Source organism: Vanellus vanellus (genome assembly GCF_965231255.1).
Source record: "Vanellus vanellus genome assembly, chromosome: 13".
NCBI classification, from domain to species: domain Eukaryota; kingdom Metazoa; phylum Chordata; class Aves; order Charadriiformes; family Charadriidae; genus Vanellus; species Vanellus vanellus.
The window spans coordinates 18,118,738-18,130,958 of NC_138918.1; the positions used below are offsets into that span (position 1 = coordinate 18,118,738).

The window sequence follows — 12,221 nt, forward strand, 5'->3', positions numbered from 1 at the left end:
AAGCCATTGCTGACTGCTTAGGAAATAGTATTTACTTTGAATTGTGTTTCCTAGTGAATTTTCTCTTTTGCCTTCCCACCTCTAGCATGTGAGAGAAGTACTTCATTTTGATTGTCTGGAGAACAAGTGATTCGCTTTGATCCGACAGGTTGTGCACTGGAAATATAAGGGATTTTCTTCAAGTCCATGGCTCAGTACTAATAGTCCTTGTTTCATGTAGAGAGCTCTTAACAAAATATATTGGAATGTCACGCAAACCGTTGTTGAATTAAAATCCAAAGAGAAGACAGTAGATGCCTTTTGAAGTAGTTCTGGAATACAGTGTAATTACATTGGATGACTTTAGCTCCACGTTGTTAAGATTCAGTGGCATGTAATGTATTTCACTAGTGCTACTATGGTTCATGGTTTAATGTTGTTAGCTAATGAATCTCATCTGAATCTTTTTTAGCAATATTTATTCAGCTGCTCTGTCTTAAGAGCAAAAGTGTAGTAGTGGTTATTAAAATTCATCTTTCTTGCTTTTCTGCTAATTGCATAATACTAATGATGTACATCTTTGCATAATATAAAAATCTCATATTGCTTGCATCATTTCGTTTCGTAAATTATTAAGCATTATGCGTAGTTTAATATTATTCCTGATTTTCTCAAAACTATCCTAATTTCCTTATATTCAATTTGCAGCTGTGGAACAACTATTTTCATTTGGCTGTGGCTTTTATTACCCAAGATTCACTACAGCTAGAAAACTTTTCCCATGCAAAATGCAACAAAATCCAGAACAAGTAAGCAAAAATGTGTACTTTAGCATATGCCTTCATTTTGTAGTAAAATGATGATAAAGATACTGATAACGACAACTTTCGTATTTCTTTTTTTTCTAGATATGGAGATATGAGGCGTTTAATTGGCTTTGCTATCCGTGACATGTGGTACAAACTTGGTGAGTAGGCAAATGAACTTCATTGCAACTGAAGCCATAGCATATTGCTCGTTTCATTGAAAAATATCTGCTGTGAATTGCTTCTGTAAATATTTCTCCTATTTGAACTTGAAATACTTTTTCACTTCTGTGATTAAGCTTGGAACTGACAAGGCTATTTTTTATTTCTAAGAGAGCTCACAACTTTCTCTCAGATTTCAAAGATGGCTGAAATCAGATTTCAGAAACCTCATTTTGCTGAAATTGAGAACCAGATAAATCTTCCCTGAGAAGGTTACTGCTCAGTCTGCACCTACAGTTCCAGAAATTAGTAGGCTCAGATTTGGAATCTCTTTGGATTAAAATTCAAAAATATTTTTCCATTTATTGTACAGCCATGTCCTGCTACTGCTCCTTTGAGAGGTCATAATAGAGGAAACAATAATGTTTTGTTCTATGAAAATATGTATTATAAAGCTTTCTTGAAATGTACAATGAAGACAATTATGATGATACCTATGATTATACTTTGAAATGCAAGCTGAATGTCTAATTTCAGAGAATTAATCATGAAAAGACTAGATTTCATCAGTTCGTTAACAGAAAGAAGACTGAGAAAAAGGCTTTTACAACCATTCTGTCTGTTTGAGATCTCTTGTCCACAAGCCAGTTCTGGGCTTTTGTTCCGATGTGCCACTTCAATGGAGTGCTGAGCATAAGATAATAATAATTTTCCCTGTTTCCTGAGGTCGTCATTGTTCTGACTCAGCTAAAACGCAGCCATTTCATCCTGGAAAACTTGTGTAATCTCTATGTACTGGAAGATTTTAAGAATTGTGTGGAGTCTTCTCAGTGCCTGCATTAAAAGAGCATTTTTTCCAGTAGTTATCAATATTTTTTGCATGTTATTAGAATTTTAGCCGAAATAGACCCCCACTATCCAAAATCTGAAGATACTTGAATAAAACTTGAATAAAAAGGATCACCTTCTTGCATACAAGGCAAGATTTAAAGTGATTGGCTGGGAGTGAATGGGAAGGGAGAAATTATTCTGAACTAAATACCAAGTAGTCATAAGCAGAATATGAAGAATGTTAACAACTGCATAACTACTCAATTTCTTGATCTCTCGGACCTGCTAGGCAAAGTAACCCTCTACAGATAAACCAGGTTTTTACATTCAGTTCATTCTATATGAGAGTTGATTGAGGAATTTTTGATTTAAATTCTTAGGCAGATTTTTAAAAAGCGTTTATTTTAATTAGGCTTTGCAGGGAAGTTTCCGTTGATAGAGGGATATTATTTTCTTTCTGTGGGCTGATGAAGTCTCCAGTTTATGGTTTGCACCAAATAGGCAATAGCACAATAGTTAAGGTGTTTTGTAGGGTATTGAAGATGCTTTTTGTGATTGATTTCAAAGATGAACTTGAGCCTTAGCTTCTCTGAGGCAGGGAAGGAAAGATCCATCTTCCTTTTCTCTTCCAATTAATGTTTTAATACTTATGCAAAAATTGCAGCAAGGCATTGTCGAGATATGTTGAGGAAAAAAAGTCTTTTGAAGGCCCTGTTAGGTTAAAGGGTAACCAATTATTCATAAATGCATACCAGAATGAAATGTCCAGTGGGATTGTGTCAGTGTTATCACTGAAGGACAGCTCTTAAGCCTTGAGCATGGAATAAGCATACAGCTTATTCCATTCAGAAATCAACACACAGAATTAATGGGGGTAGTGCATTGTATGCTTTCCCCTTCCTTATAGTCTGCTGGTTTATTCGTAAACACAGTGCAGTGCAGCACACATCCCTGTCTCCCCAATACACCATATTTATTGCAAAGAAGCATTGTCTCGATAGGGACATGGTCTTCCCTCGGTGGAGTGGCAATGCCTGCTGTAGAGGCAAAACTAATTCCGTGTTTCTCCTTTTAGTGTGTTCACGTTCTCCTAGTTACCTTTCCTCTCACCTCTGAGTTGGGCAGGTAAGTTTAGCAGTGTGTTTGAACCTCTGACAGCAGTGTTGCAGGGGAAAATAAGCTATGGAGAGGCCGTAATATCACCCAATATTCTTACACAAGGAAGCCAGCTATGATTTTCAAAATGCACTGAAAGGGACTGTTATTGACTGAACTATGTAGAATATTTGTTTTATCTTGGAAAATTTTTGCAAAGTTCTTCTATTAGGACACGTGAAATTTCTTTATGATCTCTATTAAACATTCTAGTTTCCTAGGCGTACCAGCGTATCAGTGCTTGCCTGGAGATTTTGAATGCTTTTTTCACCTTGCACATACTCCTTCTGCCGATTTATACCCCTTTCAATCTTTCTTTTCTGAAATTTTTTCTTTTAGTGTTTTTTCGTAGAATTTTTTTAATGAATCATTGTATCAAAAAGGCGTAGTCAAGATTTTAAAGGATTTGATATTTTTGCTGATTAACTGGTGGTGTTTTCAAAAGAACTCGATTCTAGAACCATTAATACCTGTTTCTTAAAATAAAATTTCAAGTTTTCATTTTACTACAAAGTACAATAAATCTTGCAGATCTCTTCCGCTTGTGTGTATTTGAGACTTGCTGTTTGCATCGTGCTCATGCTGAATCTGAGAGTCCGTGTTAAAAACAGCAAGCGCAATGGCTTTATAAAATTTCAAGGGTCTTTAACAGTTTTACCTAGCATAATGTTGAAGACCAAAGGATTGTTTTCTAATATGCAAATGCATTATTAATTTATTTAAATAATATTGTCTTACATACCCAATTGAAAAAAGTGAGGCATACAGATTGAGAAATGTTTCAAACTTATATGCAATTGTTCTAACTTAATAATAAATGCCCTTTCCATTTCTTTTCTGTAATTTTCAGGCTCCTTTCTGTAGCTTTAACAAAAAAGTAATCTGCATTCTGAAAAGCAACAGAGCATCTTAAGTATAAACCATATTTGAGGGATACATATAGAGGAGGATTGAAACAGGCAAATGCGTGTCAGAATCTCACACTGTTATACATTGAATCGCCTTGTGCTCTGGGGCAGATTATCTTCCTTTGTCTGTTTCAGTCTTTCATTCATTGTGAGGTTTGAGGAAATGTTACTCTTGATTCCTGAAATGGAAATTACAGTTGCTGATGGCAGGGTAGTCTTCAAAAAACATATATTTTTTTTTAATTTTATTTATATAAAGATGTGAGTTAAGGCCTTTTGGTTTTAAGTGTAAGAATAGTCTCTTGGTCAAGCAATTGGTATTGTTGTCATTTAGCTGAAAGTTTCTCTTTTCTACTCAGGTAAGGAGATTGGTTGGAAGAGTAAAGAATTTGAGGTGAATGGTTAGCTACGTAATACATGAATTTCTGTGATTTTCAAAAATGACAGACCTGTAAGGTCTAATACATATAGGTATTGGAAGTTATTCCGTTGTCATAAGATTCCTTTCAGTCTTATTGACATTACTGATGTAGGTAGGATTAATGATTTTAATCAACCTGAGTGGAAGAAAAAATAATGTTGCATAAAACTGTTGAAGTCATAGTTCAGTTATGCTTAGAGTTACATTAGTACGTGGCCCATATGAGAGGAGAATCAGAATCAGATTAATTTTTAGTTATGGATCAAGTCTAGTCGTAGTTGTTTATGAGAATACGTTCTCTTTTTACAAGGTTTAGACAGTATTGACTTTCTTACACAGGTCACTGGATTTTGATGGTGATCTGCTCCACGTATCAAATATTTTTCTTCCCACAAAAAACAAGCAGCATTTGAAAAGCATCTTGGACCTGGCTGAGTTTTTTGCAGATTTGAATATTCACTGGCAGCTGATGTAACAGTTGCACTACAAGATAATTTTGTGTGGTTTTAGGAGTTGTGTAGACAGTGTTTCTGTTATTGTTTGCAATGTTTGATGCATTGGTTGGCTTCATTTATTGATTGCAACATTTGATTTAATCAGAGATGAAAGCAAGTAATTTTTTTCTCCTAGGAGGGTTATACCATGGAGCATTACCATGTGGCAGTCCCCTAGTGATAGAATTTGAGGGATTCTTAGGGTATTTTTATTTCTCTAGGTATTCAAAAGGAGATGTCAAAAGCTGGAAAACTGAAATGTTCACTAAAAATGTCGGCTAAGCTGGCGTGCGTATCTCTGGCACTGAATTCTGGCACCTTAGAATGAGATTATATCTATTAACATGCTTTCAGCTTTTGAGAAGGAACAGATATGAGTGTCTAAGTTGTAAGACTTTACCAACATAGATGGTTTAAAATGCCGCTTTAAATGATTGTATGTCCTAAATGTTTCCCTATTTTTTTTTTTTTCCTCTCCTCTCAAATACCCAATTTGTGTTTCTGTTTCAGGCCAGAATAAAATTTGCTTTATTCCGGGGATGGTTGGACCCATCTTGGAAATGACTCTTATTCCAGAAGTTGAACTACGAAAAGCCACAATCCCAATTTTCTTTGACATGATGCTGTGCGAATATCAAAGGACAGGAGAATTCAAAAAGGTAACTAAAAGTAATCTCTGTGAAAATTAATGTCATGTGGTCAGTTTATTTCTGGTAAATATTTGTTGTGTGGGCTTTTGTGCTTATAGCAAGTAAAATCCAAAATATTAAGAACAAAAGGAAGAGCTCTTGTGCAAGTGAGTGTAGGCTCTCCCGTGTGATTTAGTTGGACTTAGGTAAAGCTTTCTTCCCAATGACAGCGATAATGTGCTGGGATCGGTGACTGGAGAGGTTGCAGGATCTCTATCAAAATTTTCAAAATTTACTGAAAAAGGTTCTGAGCAACAAGATGTGATATTGAAGTCAGCCCTCAGTTAATTGGGAGGTAGAATTAAATGACGTCTAGGGGTCCTTTCTAATCTAAATTTTTCATGATCCCCCTTCCCGGTGACATAAATATTGATAAGACAAAACTTCAAATTTTTAATCTGACAGAAGTAGCAGTGACTAGTTAATTATACATTAGCAGATTTCTCAGGAAACTCTTAACTTTTCTAAATATTTATTGTGAGGACAACCACCACTGTGAATAACTGACATTGCAAATTTTTTTTCTACAGTAATTTTGAAAAGAAAAAGGATTTTTAAATCACAAGTATTAAATATTTTTGATTGATGGAATAGAAATAGGGATGGTGGGACAGGATGTTTAGGAATGTAATCTAAATCTCCTGCCCCTGCTTGCTGTGTCTGCCTGGGCAGCAAGTATCTGTCAGTGTCTTTCCTAGCTGACTTTTCCATTCTCTGCAGCTGTTTGGGCATGTTTTCATAGCAAATTTGAAATTGGAGATTCACACTTTGTAGTTACACAAATAATTAATTCAGAACAGTCTATGTAATGCTAAGTGGCAAACAAAAGGTCATAATTTTAGACATTCATAGGAAAGCAAATATAAATATGTCACTAACATACCCAGCTATGTTTAACACTTTAAATCATGTGGGGCATTTCTGTGTCAACTAAGTGTGGAACAAACGAGCAGATGGATTTTCCGTTTTGGTCTGTATTCCACAGTCCAAAGCTTTTGGTTCAAGGCCAAGATTAAAAACCACTTTGCTTCTGTACATCTGTTCCCTTCGTGTCCTAATACTCGTATATTTGCCTTCTTAAAAATGTTTTCCTGCTCTTGGCTTATCCTTCATCTCTTGGGAGAGATGCACAGATCTGTACAGACCAAAAATCTTGAAAACTCATCAGTCATACTGACTGATTCAGAAGAACATCAGCTTAGGGGCCTGGAAGATGCCAGACACTTAGGGGACCCTTAAATCACTTCTTACGCTAATATAAATAAGTTTCAGGTGATACTTTGTCAGTATTGAGGAACAAGGACATTCATTTTACTGCAGCTTAAAAATAAGAGGTAATTTTTATCAGATGGCACTATTTCATAACTGGGCAGTTGAGTCTCTGGATTCTGATGTTCTCCTTTAGAAATTGCAATCATTTACTGGTCAAGAATTGTGGGTTTTATGCTCTTCTTTCCTATGGATGAAGTAATTAAGATAATTATCTTAAACTTGCATCTGTAAGTTTGGCAATTCTGGTAAGATTTTTTTTTTTTTAAATATTTTAAAGGAAAGGGACTTTAAGTTTTATTAGTTAAAATAGTTACCAACTTAATCAGAAAAGGCAAAGAATTAATATGAACAGAGAATTATTTGATACAGAAACACATAAACTCTAGCTTTTGCTAGTGGACAATTTTCATATACAGATTTGCATTTATTATTATAAAGGATATTTTTGTAAAGCTTTAGTATAACATTTTGAGAATCATAACGTGTTATTTCAAGACTGCCTTAGGCACTCAGGAGCCTAGCTTGACATTCAGTTAAAACATAGTTTTGCTGAACTTTAAAAATAAATGATTTATTTCTAATCTAATCCTTTCTAATGAGAGAGGAGAAAAAAGCACAAACGGAGACATCTTTACTAGACGAGTCTGTACAGGCACTGGAACTAGAGCTTGTGTGGTATCTGCCACATACTTTAATAAACTTTACCAAAAAGATTGATTTCATTAACTTGATGTGGTACTGTGCTGAGACATCTGCGCGGCAGTGCTGCATTCTGGGTAGGCATACATCTTATGTGGCTGTCTGTGTCCTGCTTTATGTATACCATATGTGTGTGATAAGGATATGGAGTTATTTAAATTTATCAAGCAGGAATTTGATTTTATTTAGGTATCTCTAGGAAGTCAACTAATCCCAGAGAAAAGAAAATTCCACCTCTGGTTATCTCAAGAATGACTTACTATACGTATATATTTAATGGAATGGAATATATACATGTAGGTGTATGGCATACTAAGGCATTTTCTTCACCGTCCTTTGTTTTACTTTGCACATGTAACTTCCATTCACCCAGAAGAAATATTATATAAGCTTGTAATTTTAATTCTAATTGAAGATGTAGGGAGGAAGCCATTAATATCTACTAATTTTAGCCATCAAGGCTCTGTCTATCGTTAGCTCGGAGAGCTAGGAATCTTGGAAAGGCAATTTATCCAACTTTGTTCGGTGTCTGTGGATAGAATTAGTCCTGCAAATATATCCCCTTCTCTTTCAAATACTAAGGGAAGCTAGTTGCCTGTCTGTTGGGCACATGATGTTAAAAGAATCCCATCCTCCAAATGTTGATAATCCATCTTTCCTTAAAAGGAAGACTTCCTATAGCAAAAGACACATCGTCAAGCAATAACATTTGTTCTAACTAATAATTTGAGACCAAAAGCTAGAAAAGACCTGCTTAAAAAAAAAAAAAGAGATTAGCCCTTTGCAGAATAAATGAAAAAATGACAATATCATTGAAATAAACATGGATTCAAGTTACATTAAGGATTTAACTTGGCTTAGGAAGATTAATTCATCTGTGTTTATATTTTTTATTTTTGTTCAAATAAGTAATTCTGTTTGTGTTTGGTATTTTCAATTTAGTACTTCTCATCGGTTGCACCAGTTGCTGAAGCCATCTGGGGAAGTTTTCTATATTTGCTTTTCCTCCTGACTGTTGTTGGACTATGTCAGAAAATAGTGCTGACCGATGGCGTATTCTTGGGCGTACATAGCTTCTGGTAGGATTAGAGGATAGATGTTTATTCTAAGTGAGCCTATTGGAGTCTCCTATCTTTCTGAGCTAAGAGCTGTAAAAGGTTACTAAGTGAGTGAACATAGATGTTCTAAGCACGCTTCTCTGGCGCAAGTGATTTATCATTGCTGTAAATACCCATATTTCTAACTCTCGCTTCTTGAAATTTTATTATGTATAAGGATTTCAGAAGGATGCGAGATCGTCTCATTAGCAGAAGCCAAGTTTGTACAGCTTGGTGCTTCAGACAGATCCATGTGTAAAAGATGGAGATGTTTTGTGCTTTTGTATTGAAGTGTGTGTTTGTGGATGTGGAGATGTCTCGGATCTATTAGATAGATAAGCAGGTGGTTTTAAAGCTAAATTGGTGCCAAGGACAATTAGGCACATTCTGTTTAAGTTAGAGGAGAAATAGCCTTTCCAGGGTTTAATTTTGGCACAGACACGTTAAAACTTTATTCTATATTTCTGCCAACTTTTTTAGTTATTTTGGTTCAAGGAACTGGCTTTTTTGCAGCTTGTTGAGAAACTGCAGGAAAGATGCTTAGGAAGAAGTTTTTTGTTCCGATCCAGCATCTGTGAAATTATTGCCTCTTAGAAGTAATCGATTCTCTACCTGCTGAATAAGGACTAGGAAGGATTTAAGGGGTGGATGATTTTTAACTGGTGCTTGACTTGCACTATATTCACAGATTTCTGTCTTACCGCAGTAAGTCCACAGACTTCAGCTCCAGAAAATTACTGGATTGGATTGTTTTGTTTAATATTGCCTTGTCTTGAAACTGCCATGTATCTATATTGCCCACGTTACTAATACACGTAGACACTAATACACATACTACTTATACATAGAAATGAATTCTGAGCCCTTTAAGCTTCTTTTTCAGCCTCGACTAGCCAGAGTAATTTTTTTTTTTCTGTTTCTCTATATTTCAATGGTAGCTCGCTATTCTCTAGCAATGGTACAGTATGTACAGTTCCACAGGCAACCTTTCATTTTTATTCTAATTACAGAGAAAGAACTAATATTAGAGTAGCAAAACCTGCAAGTAACAGGACAAAGAATTGTTCTGGAACGCAGAGTATTGGTGCTCCTAACAAAACAAAATTCTTTGTGGCCTCTAAAGAGAAAATAAGGTTCCCTCTTATTTGACACTCCTATTAAAAAATAATTAAGAAATAGTACTAATGTAGTAGTCCTTTCCTTCTACTCAAATGAGAAAATGGGATTGCTGTTTCTACTGAACAAGTTATAGTTTTCTCTGAGAACATTATGAGAAGTTTCTCTTCAATGGAAACTCTGAGATCTGAAGTCATTAAGTATTTTGAGGAGCAGTGTAGAGCCTATTCAGTACGCCACAGAGATGAACCATTTACTATCATAGAATCATAGAATTAGTGAGGTTGGAAGGGACCTTTAAGATCATCAAGTCCAACCATTAACCTACCCTGATTAAAACACCACCACTTCTAAACCATGTCCCTAAGCACCTCATCTACCCTTTTCTTAAACACCTCCAGGGATGGTGAATCCACCACCTCTCTGGGCAGCCTATTCCAATGTTTAATAACCCTTTCAGTTAAAAAATGCTTCCTAATATCCAATCTAAACCTGCCCCGACATAACTTGAACCCGTTTCCTCTTGTCCTATCACTTGTCGCCAGGGAGAAGAGGTCAGCTCCCATCTCTCTAAAACCTCCTTTCAGGTAGTTGTAGAGGGTAATAAGGTCTCCCCTCAGCCTCCTCTTCTCCAGGCTAAACAACCCCAGATCCCTCAGTCGTTCCTCGTAAGGTTTGTCCTCCAGACCCTTCACCAGCTTTGTAGCCCTTCTCTGGACACGCTCCAACACCTCAATGTCCTTCTTGTAGTGAGGGGCCCAAAACTGAACACAGTACTCGAGGTGAGGCCTCACCAGTGCCGAGTACAGGGGGATGATTACTTCCCTAGTCCGGCTCACCACACTATTCCTGATGCAGGCCAGGATGGTGTTGGCCTTCTTGGCTGCCTGGGCACACTGCTGGCTCATGCTCAGCCGGCTGGCCACCAACACCCCCAGGTCCTTTTCTGCCAGGCAGCTTTCGAGCCACTCCGCCCCAATCCTGTAGTGCTGCATGGGGTTGTTGAGACCCAAGTGCAGGACCCGACACTTGGCCTTGTTGAACCTCATACCATTGGCCTCAGCCCATCTGTCCAGCCTGTCCAGATCCCTCTGCAGAGACAATCTACCCTCAAGCAGATCAACATGCCCCCCTAGTTTAGTGTCGTCTGCGAACTTACTGAGAGTGCATTCGATCCCCTCATCCAGATCATTGATAAAGATATTAAAGAGAACGGGCCCCAGCACCGATCCCTGGGGGACACCACTCGTGACTGGACACCAACTGGATTTAACTCCATTCACCACCACTCTCTGGGTACGGCCATCCAGCCAGTTTTTTACCCAGCGAAGAGTATACCTGTCCAGGCCATGAGCAGCCAGTTTCTCCAGGAGAATGCTATGGGAAACGGTGTCAAAAGCTTTGCAAAAATCCAGGTAGATAACATCCACAGCTTTTCCCTCGTCCACTAAGTGGGTCACCTTGTCATAGAAGGAGATCAGGTTTGACAGGCACGACCTGCCTTTCACAAACCCATGCTGACTGGGCCTGATCACCCTGTTCTCTTGCATGTGCCGTGTGATGGCACTGAGGATGATCTGCTCCATGACCTGTCAACTTCTGTTGCAATACTGGATGACTACACGCTGAAGTTAGTTCTGCTGGAGTTGGTCCTATACTACTATTAGTGTTTCTCATATGCATACTATACAGGTTTGCATATTCACGTTCAGCAATGGCCTTTTCCATGTAGGCATCTCGCTGATAATAAATAGCAATGTATTTTCTTGATTTTTTTCCCCTCCATCCAGATGGAGCAGAATATTTTAACCACTCTGTGTCCATTTAAAACAGTGCTATTCATGTTTTCATGAACATTACTTTCCTACCCAGTCATCTTAAAATATGTTATACCTGGCGGTGAGCTGGAGAAGTCACCTGTTTATGCCATTGTGTAGTGTGTACACAAGTGTGTCCAAGTTCTTGTGTCTCACCTCAACCCAACTCAAGTGTTTAAATATTTCTGTTTGAAGCACATCTGTCTGGTGCTGCATTATAATCATACCAACAATTTTGGTTTCACACGTTTACAGCTGTGGTTTTGTCATTCTAACGTGGTCTGAGAAACATGAAGTACTTGAAATTGCTCCTTTCTCCCTGCCCCTTCTGGAGAAAAGAGGCGCGTGTCTGTGTTGCCTAATTTTCTGCACCTAGTTTTTTGCTTTTTGTGTGATGAGCGTAGAAGTTAGGCCACTCAAGACAGTGTTTCAAAGCTCCTTGAAAGAAGCAACAGCCCACTTCAGTCTTCTGTCTAAAGAGCGGTTTGCAGCGTAGGGATGACCCAGTAGGTCTGGGTTTGGATGCATAGCTTCCTGCTGTCTTTGAAGAATACTTGTCGAGTAATCCCACTGGTGGTTCTGTCTCAGTACAGAATTGTACTCGCTGTTGGGAGAAGGTGAAACCCGAGAAATGCTACAGTGAATGGCTAGCGAGCATGTAACATACGTCAGTTATCTTAAAATTCTGAATTTGAATAGAATGTGGATTTTTTTTTTTTTTTTTTTAGGTTGCTCTCAGGGATAGATCTAAGGATGTTTAAATAGAGGTTTTTTA

The 12,221-nt window shown here is 37.5% G+C and overlaps 1 protein-coding gene across 1 annotated transcript in view; it reads left to right on the forward strand.

Annotated features, from left to right (window-relative positions):
* Nucleotides 1-12,221, forward strand: part of DOCK2 (dedicator of cytokinesis 2) — a gene marked incomplete at its 5' end in the record, with an annotated part of 219,255 nt that overhangs the window by 166,819 nt on the left and 40,215 nt on the right. The window contains 3 exons of the mRNA XM_082489775.1: nucleotides 688-788; nucleotides 888-946; nucleotides 5,267-5,415. Coding sequence (XP_082345901.1) covers nucleotides 688-788; nucleotides 888-946; nucleotides 5,267-5,415 — 309 coding nt within the window. The remainder of the gene's footprint in view (nucleotides 1-687; nucleotides 789-887; nucleotides 947-5,266; nucleotides 5,416-12,221) is intronic.